Below are 15,409 nucleotides of genomic sequence, written 5' to 3'. Positions count from 1 at the left end.
ATGGAGCGGCTCTGTACCGCAGCTGACCCTCGCGTGACGGCCCGGCTCCAGAGGTGTGTCCCGCTATTGTTTCATCACACTCTCAGTGTACACACTACGCCTCGACTCACCCCACGGGCGCTAAACGCATGACATCACTGCCTCCGGAAGACTCACGCTTACTCGGAGAACGTTCGAAATACTTTAAACACCTCGAGTGCCATCAGCTGTGTGAGAAATATGCAAACCCTTGAGAAAAAGAGGCACACTTTAGCATTTAGCATATTGTATCGTGGAAATAATTTACTTTTAAAGAAAATACTGAATGCAATTGTTATGGAGAAAAGTGTATGCATGATAACTGAACTTTAGCTGAAACACTTAAGTTGATAGGTCTATGCAAACTAATTGCTGATAGATTTTACGAATAATTACAACAAAAAGCCAAGTAACACATTTAATTAAACATAGTAAAAAGACTGATTAATATACTGTTGTATAATGTGCTTAATCTGTAAGTTTAAAGTTTACAACTGAACTTACTGACAAGCATTTATGGTTAAAAATAAAACTAGAATTTAAAAGGCTAGTAAAATATGTTTTAAAGTCATTTCTATTGAAATGTGTATGTTGTGTATTTGCAATTACACACTTGTAATGATGATTTTATTTATGCATGTTTAAATGATATTAAACACTATATAATACTGCACTACAGTTAAAATTATAATCAAGTACTTTACTGGTGCTTTAGTATGTTAGTCAGCACAACAGAATAAAACACAAGAGTCTTTAAGACATTCTAAAGATGTTACAAATCATGTTAACACTTTATTTTAAGGTGTCATAATACAGCGTAATTACCTAATTATGTACTAAGTAGTCACCATTGTACTTACATGAAACAAAATGTACTTATCATGTAACTAAGTTATGTAACAGCCTGTAATTACAGTTTGTAATTATGTAGATGTAACAGGCAGCTACTGTTACACATATGTTACAGAACGAGTCTGTTACACAGCTACTTGTACACTTAAGTACAACTTTGATACACTTTATTTTTAAGTAGCTTATGCTTGTGTAATATTCTGTGATTTTAATGTAATTAGAAAGGTATTAAATATATTTAAGCTGTGCACTAATGGGTTAAATCAGACTAAGGTGCAGCTAGATAAGGTGTACAGTATAGATACACATGAAGCAAACTTAAAATAAAGTGTATCAAGATTGTACTTAAGTAACTTATGTCTGTGTACTTGAATTTATAATTACACAATAAAGTCTGCAACAAATATGTGACAATCCTTTGGTTACACGAGTAGCTGTGTAACAGACTCTAACATATGTGTAACAGTAACTGCTGTTACATCTACATAATTACAAACTTTTCCACAACTTAGTTACACGGTAAGTACATTTTGTTTCATGTAAGTACAATGGCTACTACTAAGTAGTATTATGGACACCTTAAAATAAAGTTTTACCCAAATTTGTCTGGAAGAGGACATATCGTCTATATCGTCATAATGCATGGGGGGATTTTGAGCAGCCAAAAACTGTCTAGGGACCACAGCTGGACAATTGCAGAGATTTGGGTCAGAAAAAAATGTGTTTTAAGAAAAAAAATGACTTACTCATCCAAAAACAAACTCTGGCTTATTCAGATTTTGAAATGACACTGTCCTCTCCGGTCAGATAAAACTAAAAAAAGAGCTTTTTGCCGGCAAACCCACCAGACTGGTTTGGTACAAACAAAGGATAAAAAGTAGCCGATGTCCACGTTAAATATACTGCTAGATCTTTGTGGTGGGCATGTTTTTCTGCTGGAGGTCCAGCATCTTGTTTAGACACATGACACACTGGATCTTCCAGTAGTACAATAATTCAAAATCAACATAAAAATGGGTCACTGAGCACAAAATCAAGCTTCTGCCATTGCCGTCCCAGACCTGATCCCTATAGAAAAGGAGTGGGGTAAACCAAAGAGAAGAAGGCTATGCTTTTTGTGAAATCATTTGTATTTTACACAAAAATGCTGGGTTAAATGCAACCCAGCACTGGATAAAAAATGGAAAAACCCAGTGACTGGGTTATTTTCAACCAACAGTTGGGTTAGATGTTTAACCCAATCTTCTGGTCAGCAACCCAACTGCTGGGTCTAAACAACCCGATCACTGGGTTTGTCCATATTTTACCCATCACTATTTAACCTAGCATTTTGTATACGAGTTGCCAATTCGTATGAATTTGTACAAATGACCTACAATTATCCCCATCCCTAAACCTACCCTTAACTGGGGTTTAGACAAATCATTAGTATGAATTTATATGACCTTATACTCGTATAAGACACTTCATACAATACCAACAAAAAAGCACCAATATGGTGCTGGGAATCTGAAGGATCTGGAGAGATTCTGCATGAAAGAATGGTCTCTGATCTCTTATCAGGTCGCCCTCCATATTTAGGAGAAAATGATAAAACTGCAATAATTGGGAGGTGATAATTGTGGCTGGAAGCATTGAAAGTATTTATTCCATAATTTAAGATTAGGACTTTGTGAAATTTTGGAATGAAAGATCAAAAGGATAAATTATGAAGATTTATTTTCGCAGCCGCCTTTGCTCATGACTAACAAGGGTGCCAATATTAACGGATGGCACTGTATAAGCAATAGTAGTGAATGACAGTGTGCAGGACTGTACAGTGCCCAGTAACACTGCCTACTATTTGTTCCAGATGTCATCTCTCCAACACATTACAACCCGTACTTCAGGAGGCTCAGGTTTGACGTGAGCTCAATGGAGAAGAACGCCTCCAACCTGGTGAAGGCAGAGCTCAGGATCTTCAGGCTGCAGAACCCAAAGGCCCGTGTGTCTGAGCAGCGGATTGAGCTCTACCAGGTCAGTCTTGTCCTTCGGCATCCTTCATCCACTCGTTCAGTGACATTAACTACTTGCATGCAAGCTTGAGCTGTTCTCACAAATGGTTCATTTCCTCGGTGGATCTTTTGTCACGTTTTCTATTTGGATATTTTTCCGTCATCTGTGCTAGAAACAGCTAATAAGGAAACATACCAGTTCCAGTGCTTTTTTAAATTTGTAATTGTGAAGATCATATAAAACTGTAAAAGCATTATAAGTTGATAATGCAATATATATAATTAGATTCATTTATCATAAATTATAAGTAGTTATTTTAAAAGTTATCTGTAGTTCCAAACTATTATGATTAGAATTTTTTTTTCACCATTATCAAAATATATTTTATTTCGGATGTTCTTTCAGAAAGCATGCTTATCCTAAAATAGGTTTATTCAAAGTCTCTGTAAACAATTTTTAATACATTAATAGATTTAAATAATTGCAACTGCCGCAGTATTGCTTAAATAAAGGTGACAGATGGAGATGATGTACCTCCTGAAAACAAAAATCCACAGTAATCTCTTCAGATATCAGATGTGCCAAGTCAAAATTCATTAAGAATGCCAAAATTTGTCATCACGCATATTCAAGAAAATATATTCACATTAATAGCCCTATATTCAACGTATGTGAACATTTGTTTTTATGTAGCTGTTGTATGTATACGAAAGGAATATAGTTAAAATAAATTGATAGATGTAAGAAACGTAACTGGGAACTCCAGCAACTCTTGTTCCTTTTCCTAAATAGTTTTTTGGCAATAAAGCATTATTTGGGGATAATTTTGGCAATGTTTACTTCAAACCGATCAGATCAATGATCAGTACGTTTCAAATAGAGATAAAAAAAAAAACTACGAAACAGAGCAGGGTAGTAACTGGTTACATAATCAATTCTTAGTGGTCACATTACGTGAACTAATAAAATATTTATATTACTTTTACTTTATATTTTTATGATTTAATAAAATCCACTGCAGCTCACACATTGAGCCCAGTTCGGGAAACCCTCCTGTAATGTAATGTTTAATGCATTTTAATATGATCATATACAGTATATGTATAATTTGTTTTAAGCTCACCAATTCTATATTGGTAAGCTTAAAACAAATTACATAAAAGTAATCTAAAAATAATCTAAAAAGTAGTTAGAGGGTGTGTAACCTAGTTAGCATGTCTATCTGTAATCAGTAATTGAATGCAAAATACTTTCCAGTTTACAATGAGAGTTACTATAAATTCAATACCAACACTTGTACTCAGTCGCGGTTCACTAATACACACTCAAGTTTTCACAGCAAGCGAACGAAGCAAACAGTGACGTCAAACAGTCCTGTGTACGCGGTGTGAAAGCGCCCACACATGCACTTTTTAACCTCTCTCTCTCTCTCTCTCTCTGTCCTCGTATGTTCGTTTATTTATCTTAAGGGTGCTGTAGGGCTCCGGCCCATCGATCAGCCGGGGTTTTATGTGTGTGTGGAGAGACGTGAGTGTGGAATGCTGTTTGGTGATTTAGAGTTCGGAGGGTCTCGAGGGCTGAATAAAATCCCAGCGCTGTCGAGGTCCGCCTCCCACCTGCCTCTCCGTTTAACCTCGCTCCCCTCCTCTCCGTGCATGTGTCAGGTCCGTCATGACAGGTGCAGTAAACACTGGGCCGCTAACACAGAGATGCTGAATGTCTTAGGGAGGGTTTAAAAGGGAAGGGAGAGGTTGTGTCACTCACGTTAAAGATCCCGTTTTAGTCGGGCGAGATCATGCGGTCGTTAGAATTAAACTTCGGTACTGAAAACATAGTGCGTTACACATTTAATGTTGGTATTACGACATTAGTCATAGTCACAGTCGCCATACAAAAGGTCACTTCAGGAATGACCTAAGCATTGTCTGTTTGATGTTTGGTGTATAGCAAATGGTGAAATAACTTAAACTGAAAGATTTGGAAGAACAATACAATATGCAATTTCACTATATAGCGTGGACTTTATTCAAGCTGTCAAACCGCAAAGACCAAAATAAAATATGACTTTTATTTGGTGGACAAAAGTATGTATATATAGAGTTTACCTATATATATATATATATATATATATATATATATATATATATATATATATTAGGGTCAGAAAGTATTTTCAGCTTACAAATGCTGTATTTATTCAAAGCTATCAAAACAAAAAAATATTTAAAAAAATTCAAAAAAATAAAAAATAAAAATGAAATAAATATATATATATATATATATATATATATATATATATATATATATATATATATATATATATATATAATATTACAATTCAAAACAACAGCTTTTCATTTGAATTGTTAAAAGTAATTTATTCCTGTGATCAAAGCTATATTTTTCAGCATAATTACTCCAGTCTTCAGAGTCACGATTTGCTGCTCAAGAAACATGTCTGATGCTTTCCTGTGGAAACATTTTATTTTTCAGTATTCTTCGATGAATGCAACTTTTAAAGGAGCAGCGTTTATTTGAAAAGAAATCTTCTGTAACATCGAAACTGTCGCTTTTCATCGATTTAATGCTTCCTAGATGAACTCAAGCGCTCATTTGTTTTTGCTCAAGTGTGTTTTGATCGGTGATAAATGAATAGACCCCTCCTGTTAAACCGATCAAGGAGATTTATCTCCGTATCAGCAGTTGTGTAACTAGCCTCCAGACAGCAGACCCCTGTAGCTCCGGCCTAACAACCCCACAATTAACAATCTCTGTGTTGGCCTCCGTCTGAGCCTCTCCATCCCACGTCCGCCTTCCGCGGCCTGGTGATGGAAGGAAGCTGCAGCTGAAGCAGTGTTTTACGCATTAAGAGCTCGCCGTCCAACGTAAACAGAGGAATAACAGCGCGCCCCATCCAGCATCTGTTTCCGCCGCCGCAGCCTCTCCAAGCGTCTCCCAGACCTGGCTAATCGATCAGGGAGCCCTGCTGATGCCTGTCCCGTCTCTCTAGATTTTAGGTCACAAGGACCTGACGTCTCCCACGCAGCGCTACATCGACAGCAAGGTGGTGCGCACCCGAACGGAGGGAGAGTGGCTGTCCTTCGACGTGACGGAGGCCGTCAGCGAGTGGCTGCTGCACAGAGGTAAAACCCTCTTTGCGACACTTTTTTCCCTCGATGAACTCTTAATTTGCTCATTATTAATAGCTAGTAAGGTAGTTGTAAGCTTAGGTATTGGGTGGGATTAGGGATGCAGAATAAGACTAATATGTGCTTAATTAGCACTAGCAAATGGCTGATATTGTAGTGATATGCATTCTAATAAACAACTAATAACCTATTAACCGTAAAATAAAGAGTTGCCACTTTTTCTATTACGTGTATTCTAAAATGTTATGCAAATGAGGCTTTATTTAATTAAATATGGGTCCAGCTTTATATTAGGTGGCATTTATTACTATGTACTTACATTTAAATTTAGCATTTGGTACAATGCATGTGTGTTTTTACCTTCCCATACCACCGAACCTGTGTCTAACCTTACCCTCAATATCAGCCAAATTTTAAATGCAATTACATTTTATGACGAAAGAACATAGTAGTTAAGTGCGTCAATTACGTCAGTTTCAAAATTCTAGGTTGATTTTTTGTATGTTGTGCACGCACATGTTTGTAAATGTTGTATATAATGAAAATTATATTTGAACAAAGCCCTCTGTAAAGACCTTCAGGATACAGACAGGGATAAAAACGTACTGCTGAGGTGGAGATTAACGGCTCGGTGTAGGAGAAAAAAACTGAGAAAATAGCCTTTAAAAATATTTATGCATTGTAAATTATTGAAATCCTTTGACGCGAATAGATTAGTGCTATTAAAGGAACACTTAACAGTGTCTTTTGAATGTGTTCTTTCCACTAGTTTGAAAAAAAAAAAAAACACTTTGAGAAAAAAAAAACTAAAAAAAAACAGAAAGCCCAAAATGTCAAACTTGGCAGGTGCGTGAAGAAACAGTGTTTTTGCCAAAATGAAAGATTAATGACTTTTAGTCCTAGTCTGTCTACTAGTATTCTCCAAAATATTGACGAAGGCGTCACTTTTGGCTGATTTTAAAACTTACAGATTGTTTCTTATGGGAAAATGCACCAAAAATATTGCTGAGTCATCTTGTACTACTCATGGATTTGTGCTTTATTGTATTAAACGTGCACTTGTAGTGAATTTTGAACCTTTAAAGTATATTTTTACAATAATATAATATTAATGAAACAAAATAATATTTGATATTAAATTTAATGGATCCGTATATTAAACGTACTATATTGCATCTTTTACAAATATGCGATTACTTTATTTGCATTTGAATAATCTGTAAACTAGTTTCCAAGGCAACATTTATTTAATTTAATTAATTTCATTTAATTCTACTTGATGTACTGAAATTATTAGTGATGATTAATTGTGATTAATCCAAAATAATTTTCTTTTACGGAATATATTTATGTGTACTGTGTATATTTATTACGTAGAAAGAATAAACAAGCATTTGTGCAGCAGCCACTCGCTGTAAATATATATAAATATTTATCTAAATACATGTTAATATTTTCATACTTTTATTATGCGTGTGTCTTTATATACAGAAATGAAAACTTTTAATTAATCCCGATGAATCAACTGACATCATATTTAAAAACAACAAAACTAATTTAATATGGCAATACAATCAATGAAATTACTAAACATACCTTTTATAATAATAAATTATAACACTATACTGTATATAACTGGTTTAACCGAGAGATAAGTAACCTGTAAGTTAATACAAAGAGACTGACTTAACCAACAGAAGTTAGCATTTAACTGTAAATAAGTCCAAAAATATTACATTCATTTAAACCTGACAAAGTATATTCAATAAAATGACATTTGGAAATGTAAAAACCGTCAGTACTGTAAATGTACTGTATTTAGCCTCGTCTGTACTTTCAGTTCAAATCCTTCGTGCATGAAGCGTTTGAGTTTTCATGGCTTTTCAGGGCGCTCAAGAATAGCAGTAGTAATGATGAGGGTTGAGCTCATAACAGCGTGAGCCCAGCGGCTCTCCATCACTGTACGCAGGAGAGAGATCCAGATCTTCAGCATTGTGATGAATGCTGGAGCTGAGAGACGGCAGTGACGCTGTGTGTGTGTGTGTGTGTGTGTGTGTGTGACTCCTGAGGGATGATGGGAGTGGGCTCGTTCTGCATCAGGGGCCAGATCCAGAGATGAGCTCATTTATCTGCTGGAGATTATCTGACCTTGCTGTGCATGTGTGTGTTTCTCTCTCTCTCTCTCTCTCTCTCTCTCTCTCTCTCCCACCAGACAGAAACAATGGATTCAAGATCAGCCTGCACTGTCCCTGCTGCACATTTGTGCCGACAAATAATTACATCATCCCCAACAAGAGTGAGGAGCTGGAAGCGCGCTTTGCAGGTGGCTTTGGGCGGGGGTTTCTGTGTTTCTGTGTGTGAGTGTGTGTGAGAAAGGAAATCAGTGTTTTCGATCCTACCTAGAGTCCATCGTATTTCATTTATGTGTAAATGAACTTTTTTCCCCGCAAGGATTGGATATGGTTAAGGCATGAATTGCAGCAAATCAATTTAAAACAAAGTGCACTTAAAAGCACACGAGCAGGCCAGTGTCTGGACGCACCTGCGCGCTCTAGATGAGGCCTATTTGTCACGTTTTACAATAATAATAAAGTCATCGCAGCTATGAAACAACACGAATGGAGGCATGGGAATTATGTAGTAACCAAAAAATGTTAAACAAAAGAAAACTAGCTTATATTTGAACGTCTCCACCCTTTGTCTAGATTCCAGCTTCTAGTCACATACTTCTTTTAACTCAAGAAGTTTAATGGACATGTGCTGATGCTTCTTTTTGAGCTGATCCTATAATAATAATAATAATAATAATAATAGTCATGTTTTTTCAAACAATATTTGGTAACACTTCAAGGTGTCATTGTTACATGTACTTACTATTATAATAAATTATGCATAGTTACATGCAAGTAACCCTGAACCAAACACTTACCCTAACCCTAACTATATAGTAAATACAGTATATAGTAAATACTTAATTAATTCATATTACACAGTACTTAATGTATAATTACACTGTAACAAAGAAATCTTAAAATACAGTGTAACCCAATATTAAATGAATCCTGAAAGCTACAGGTTCTCATTTTAATGAAAGGTTTAATGGTTTTAATATTCTTCTTTATGATTATTAATATCATTTAATGCTCCTGTAATACTCCATATGTTGCGTGCATGAAAGTTTATTGATAAATTATATGGATTTTAGGATTTTAAATAGGTTTAAAAAGAATACTTAGATTTTTTTAAAGCTATTTAAATAAACATCCTGGTTGTTTTTCAGTGTGAACGAATAATTAGTTCATGCCTTTCCTGTAAATTAAGCCTACACTTAATCTAACTATTAACTGATAGCCAATTTCACAAATAATTGCAAAGCATTTAACAAGTAAAGCATTGAATCAAACGTGCAATTTTAAAGTTTTCCTGTAGTTTTCTGGTAAAAAATAATGCATTATTTGCTGTACTGCTCTACTGTTTGAGGTGCATATCTAATATCTGTGCGGTTCACAGGCATAGATGACAGCTTTGTGCACGGCGGGGACCTGAAGATGTTTAAGAAGCGTCGTCACAGCGGTCAGTCTCCACACCTGCTGCTGATGCTGCTCCCGTCTTACCGTCTGGAGTCACAGCACAAGAGCCACAGACAGAAACGTGCTCTGGACGCCGCCTTCTGCTCCAGGTACCACCTCCGCATCCGATGCTGAACGCGGCACGTTGCTTCTGGGTCTATAGATACTCAAACAGCCAGACTTCAATCCAGGATTATGCAATCGGCGGGCCGCGTATCAACTCGGGCCGGACCACCTATCAATCCAGACTCCACTTAATCAATGAACTGGAACGCTTCTCACTGCTGGATTAAAGCTCGACTCTCTTTTAATAAAAGTCATCTGTATTCTCGCTCGTCCGACCTACTGCCGTCGCGTTCGCGTTTCACTCACATTATACCAATGTGCTGTTAATTTTATATTTCCTGACATATCGGCTTCCATCATAGCATCCAGTATTAACAAGCTGAGAAACCAGCAGACATGTGTCTCCAAATCGTAAAAAGAAAAATCGACATCGAGAAGGAGTTCAGCGAAGAGCGGACTGATCTGATTAGAAGCGCTGGCCACAATTCAGGATTTTGAGAAACCGCTTGAAAGAAGCGTTTTCTTTCCGGTGTTGACAAATTTCCTATTGGAATAGACGGTTTGGGCGGGACGTCTCGAAGGACTCGTCTCTTTTGTTTTTTGTTAATAGACATTAACCACATCACAGCTGTGAGCCACGCTTTGCTGCATTCTATTCAGATGCAAGATATACTGTATTAGAGGGGGGGATATTTTCATTCTAGAGAGCATTTGACTGCAACATATCAAATGCCTTTAGCCACAGAGAAATTACATTAATCTAATATCCATTTTGCAGGTTAGACTAATGATTCCTTTTCATTTTTTGATACGCGTAACTCTAATTTCAGCTAATACTGCAAACTAATTTACAGCCATCATATATCTCGTTATAACCATACGCATTATATTCGGATTAGCTATGGTATAAAAAGATATTGAGGTGAAAAATGATTGTACGATATGTTAGATAAGCACAAAAGTATGAAGTATGAAGTTTGGTCCCACTTAATATATTACTTGGCCTTCTATTTACAAATGAATAATTTGGTGCAATGCACTTATTGTTTTACGTTGTACCTATATGTATTTACATCAGTAATTAATTGCTGTAATTACATAAACCTACCCACACCACCAAACCCGTGCCTAACCTTACCCGTATCCCACCTCCATAGCAGTGTTTTTCAATGCAAGTGCATATGGTCAAAGTGTATCAAAATGTGCCAACAAAGAAAGTTGGGTGCCATACATCAGCTGTGTTTGTGTTTCTCTCATCATCCCACAGGAATGTGCAGGACAACTGCTGTTTACGCTCTCTCTACATCGACTTTAAGAAGGACCTGGGCTGGAGGTGGATCCACGAACCCAAAGGTTATAACGCCAACTTTTGTGCTGGAGCCTGTCCTTATCTTTGGAGCGCAGACACCCAGCACAGCAACGTAAGACGCAACCTTCACTTACTGTATCAGTTAACAACCATTTTTACTTCGGGAGGATTGATATAATTCTAAAGATAAAGCTTCTAGGTATTGATTTGTTCTAAATTTGTCAAGCAACGAGTTACACATGGTTTCAATAAGCGCATTTCACATGCCGTTTCAGATCCTTGGCCTCTATAACACCATCAATCCAGAAGCGTCCGCATCTCCTTGCTGCGTGTCTCAGGATCTGGAACCCCTCACAATCCTTTATTACATCGGAAAAACCCCCAAAATTGAGCAGCTCTCCAACATGATTGTCAAGTCCTGCAAGTGCAGCTAGGAACCGATCGGCTCCGTTTCCGAGAACACGCATTCACTCGAACAAACACACAGTAATTTAAAACCCAATCACATGCGCGTGCCGGGCAGTCCTACAGACTCTCGCATCTGAACGTGTGAACTTGTCCTGGATACGGCCCCGCCGGCATGCGTCACATCACCCGCTCGTCACTCTATGGATGTGAGTTTGGCAAACACTGGAAGTACGTGATAGGTGTCTATATGTGAAGCAAGAGGAAGAGAAAATCCCTTGTTCCATTTATTTCAAACCAACACTTCTGTTTTTTTTTGTGTGCTGTTGTCGATTTTGTTTCCCTCAGTAATACAGATATTGTTTGTTTGGTAATATATAAAACCCATGATATTGTTCACCGATACTGGTGAAGAGCTGAAAACTTCTTGCAAACAGTTGACTCAAATGAACTTTGAGTTTGGTGTAAAATAAGTGTTTTTGTATAGGAGCTGGCAACAGAAAGGGGGGTTGAAATATTCCGGAAAGTTAATGCAGGACTCAGAAAGACATAGTTTAAACCACCTTGCATGGTGTAAAAAAAGGCCAAGACCAATAAGCCGTGTTGTTCCACTGCGAACAGAAACATTCTCTACACAAATACGCAATTGCACACGCAAATGCTGCAAAGCAAAACCATCGCATTTTTGTATCACTGTGGCAGAAACAAACACAGTTTCCATCTGCACCATTAATACAAATGCTTTATTATGCAGATAGCTGGATATAAACATGCTCAGAAAGATTCTCTTCAAACCGTTGCTCTGCCATGACATTATCGGACCTGGAAGAGAAAAGTATGCTAGTCCACTGTAGCGCCCCTGAGAATGCAACGTGTACTTGTGATATTTAGTTGTGTTTCAGAACTTAACAGCGTGTGAATCTGAGCTTGCAAAGCAAGAAGTGTTTATGATTATGTACGTATATGTGGAAGAACGTTAAACGCCTTATTCTATGAATTTATGTTAGCTAGCTCTTATTCTTGACACAGATCATTTGTAAACATCACAACGACACCTGCGAAAAAGCCCCAGGCAGAAACGCCGCCTGTAACGCATGCCTGAAAGTGAGTTGCTTTAGGATTGGCAGAGAACAGTCTTTACTGTATTTAAGGTGACTCTGTTACTCTGTGTACTGAGTAATATTAATTAACTACATGTACTTACTGTAGTAGGGTTAAGTACGTGCGACTACGCCACCTAAAATAGTGTTTGCACTGTTTGCATGGTTTGAAAACAATTCACAAATTAAAACAGCATAATGACCAGAGCATGTTGTGCCTGGTTAAACTGGAATACAGGTGGCTAGCAAAAAGCATGCTGACTTATTTTTATTTCACCCACGGTCCCTTATTAGAGGAGGTGAAGCTGTGATGTCACCAACTCAACAGCGTTGAAAGGAAGTGATGTCTTCAGACTGGTACAGAGACCGAGGCGAGGGCAGGTCATTTGCAGTAGCTATGTTTACATGCACTAATCGAAAAGAGTCCAGTACGAATTAGATTCTCGAATCTCTTTTTACGCTGTTTAACTTATTTGTTAACGCGCGTTATTACATTAATTCCAAGCAAAAATATGGTAACCTTTTATTTTCTGATTTAGACATTCTTCTAACAGTAAGTAGCTTTGTAACTACGTCAACTAGCGGTCGTTAGAGTATTAGTAGAATATCTTTTATTAAGAAAAAAATGAAGCATGTAAAGCACCCCTTTAAATTCTATCGAAATTTTGGTAGCACTTTAGAATAGGTAACATGTTATGAATGTTAACTATCAGCTAATATTTTTCCCTCAATAAATTCTTAATTTGCTTCTTATTAATAGTTAGTGCGGTAGTTGTTAAGTTTAGGTATGAGGTAGGATTAGGGATGTAGAATAATGGCTAATATTATAGTAATATGCATGCTAATAAACAACTAATAGGTATAACCATGAAATTATTTTTTTGTTGAATCGTTTCAATGAAGGCTTTTTACTCCAGTCCAATTGAAAAATGGATCATTTGGGTGCATGTAAACGTAGCTATTGATGTGAGAAGAGTGAGCAGCTTTAGTAAAGTCAGAGATTTTGATTAAAGGATTTGAAGAATGTGAGCAGACGTATAATGGACGTGTAAGTGAGAGATGGTAACATCCTTTGAGCATGTTGTGCAGAGGCCAGCTTGACGAACGCACTGCAGCCGCCGCTGACGATGACGTCTATAACGCTTATCATGGAGAAAAGGTTTCTACGCATCTCAAAAGTGTCGTCCTAAATTTGTGATTTTGTTTTCTCTCAGAGAAAGTGATCCTTTGTTACGAAGAATTGCACTGACTATTTTATTTCTGCATTTTTTGATTTGTAACTTTTGTTTGTTGTTTTTTATTCGTAGTTATAGCTTCACCCTCATAACGTGAGCTGATGATGTGAGTGGCTTCCAGGTGGAGGTTCCCCTTTTAACTAGTCCTTATCTTAACCAGTGTTAGAGAGAAACTGGTGGCAGATCAGATTAAAAGAGCAACGTCCGTTTTTTTAGGTGACACTTATTTTATTTGTATTAGGGCAAGAAAGCCAGTGGACTTCCTGCGGACACAGGAAGTGGAAGGAGACACCAGCATTGTCACACTAGAGCTGTTTATTGTTATTGTTGTCTATGATGATGATGGTGATGATGATGTTGATATTGTTGACCCACTATGATGTATTGTAACACATTACTGTTGTGGTGCTCTAGTGGTAAATAAATTATTTAAGTGACGAGTGCTTGTGTGCTTGTGTTTTCTTCGATAAACTGCATTCGTTCATGTTTGATATGGGCTATGAACTACATTTCCCATCATGCCTTCTTCCAGCTCTAATTACCTGCCCAGGTGTACCTTGTTAAGACTGCTATTTAAGCTGCAACCAGCCAGAACTCTTTGGGAAGTCTTATCCTGGCCCCGGCTGGTAATTCAAAGCGTTTAGCCCACTATCGTTGCCTTCCCTTGCTCGACCTTGCTCGACCCCTGTCTTCCGTTGATTTGTTCATTATGTTCGGGTATTAAAGATTTCTAAAGCAATGCTTTTAGAAATAAAAAAAACATATGTATTTATAAAAGTTCATACTCTAAATGTGATCCACCCTGTCTAATAAAATTGTTTCTTTTTTTTGGTTCACCGAAATAAACTGTCTGAATGAGTATCGCTAAAATAAATAGGATTTGTTTTTATTCTAATAAAGTAAACCAAGCTGTAAATGTCATGTGGTTGAATAAATCAAGTATTTAAGTGAATTTTGAACATTTTTTCCCAAAAAGAAACGACTCCTTAACATAAACAGTCTATATTACAATGACTTATGATGAAACCCCAAACATTTAATCACCATTTACTCCATTTGTTTATTTAACACACATACGCAGTGAGCATGAGCCAGTTGACATAAACTACAGTACAAAAACCTTGAGTTTATTCTGATGATGCTCTGATACTGTATATCCGCCCCGGAGCTCTGGAGGCACGCCAGGCTCATTAGCCCAGAGTCTGTGGTTCCTTATTTAGGATTGGGACTCGAGCAGCAGAAAGCTCTGGAGACTGTCAATCTGGAATTAGGTTGGGATTGATTAAGACTCGACTCAACATTCTGCAGATAAATGCTTTGCAAACTCATGATGTCACACATACAGGCTACGTGAGAATCTCTGCTTTTTACTACATTTGTAGGACTGATGTTAACTGGTGGGTCTTTGCTTTTTTCAGGCGGATGCCATCTTGCTTTGAGCCTTTTGTAATTAAAATGGCTCTGGCATAGGACACAAGTATAAAAATTAGAAAACTGTTTTTCCACAGTATTAGATTCGTTTAAAAATTCTGGGTATAATACATCAGAATATTTTGTAGAGAGACACCTCATGACCCCCAAATTGTGTGAAGTTAAATAAATCTACAAAGCTTTTTATTTAAAGAAAAAGAAACACCTAGTTAAGGTTATTTAGTCTATTCAAGTTTTCCTAAATAGTTTTTGGAGTAAACGTGAAAAAAATGAGCAGTCT

At 37.1% G+C, this 15,409-nt stretch overlaps 1 protein-coding gene across 1 annotated transcript in view; it reads left to right on the top strand.

Annotated features, from left to right (window-relative positions):
• Nucleotides 1-14,138, top strand: part of tgfb2 (transforming growth factor, beta 2) — a 31,937-nt gene extending 17,799 nt beyond the window's left edge. Inside the window, exons 2-7 of the mRNA XM_043261461.1 lie at nucleotides 2,723-2,886; nucleotides 5,876-6,008; nucleotides 8,227-8,337; nucleotides 9,525-9,693; nucleotides 10,917-11,070; nucleotides 11,234-14,138. Coding sequence (XP_043117396.1) covers nucleotides 2,723-2,886; nucleotides 5,876-6,008; nucleotides 8,227-8,337; nucleotides 9,525-9,693; nucleotides 10,917-11,070; nucleotides 11,234-11,392 — 890 coding nt within the window. The 3' untranslated portion in view covers nucleotides 11,393-14,138. The remainder of the gene's footprint in view (nucleotides 1-2,722; nucleotides 2,887-5,875; nucleotides 6,009-8,226; nucleotides 8,338-9,524; nucleotides 9,694-10,916; nucleotides 11,071-11,233) is intronic.
• The last annotated feature ends 1,271 nt before the right edge of the window (nucleotides 14,139-15,409 follow it).

Source organism: Puntigrus tetrazona, chromosome 16, assembly GCF_018831695.1.
Source record: "Puntigrus tetrazona isolate hp1 chromosome 16, ASM1883169v1, whole genome shotgun sequence".
Taxonomy (NCBI): Eukaryota; Metazoa; Chordata; class Actinopteri; order Cypriniformes; family Cyprinidae; genus Puntigrus; species Puntigrus tetrazona.
Note: the sequence above shows the minus strand (reverse complement) of the source record. Positions and strands in the feature narration are given on the sequence as shown.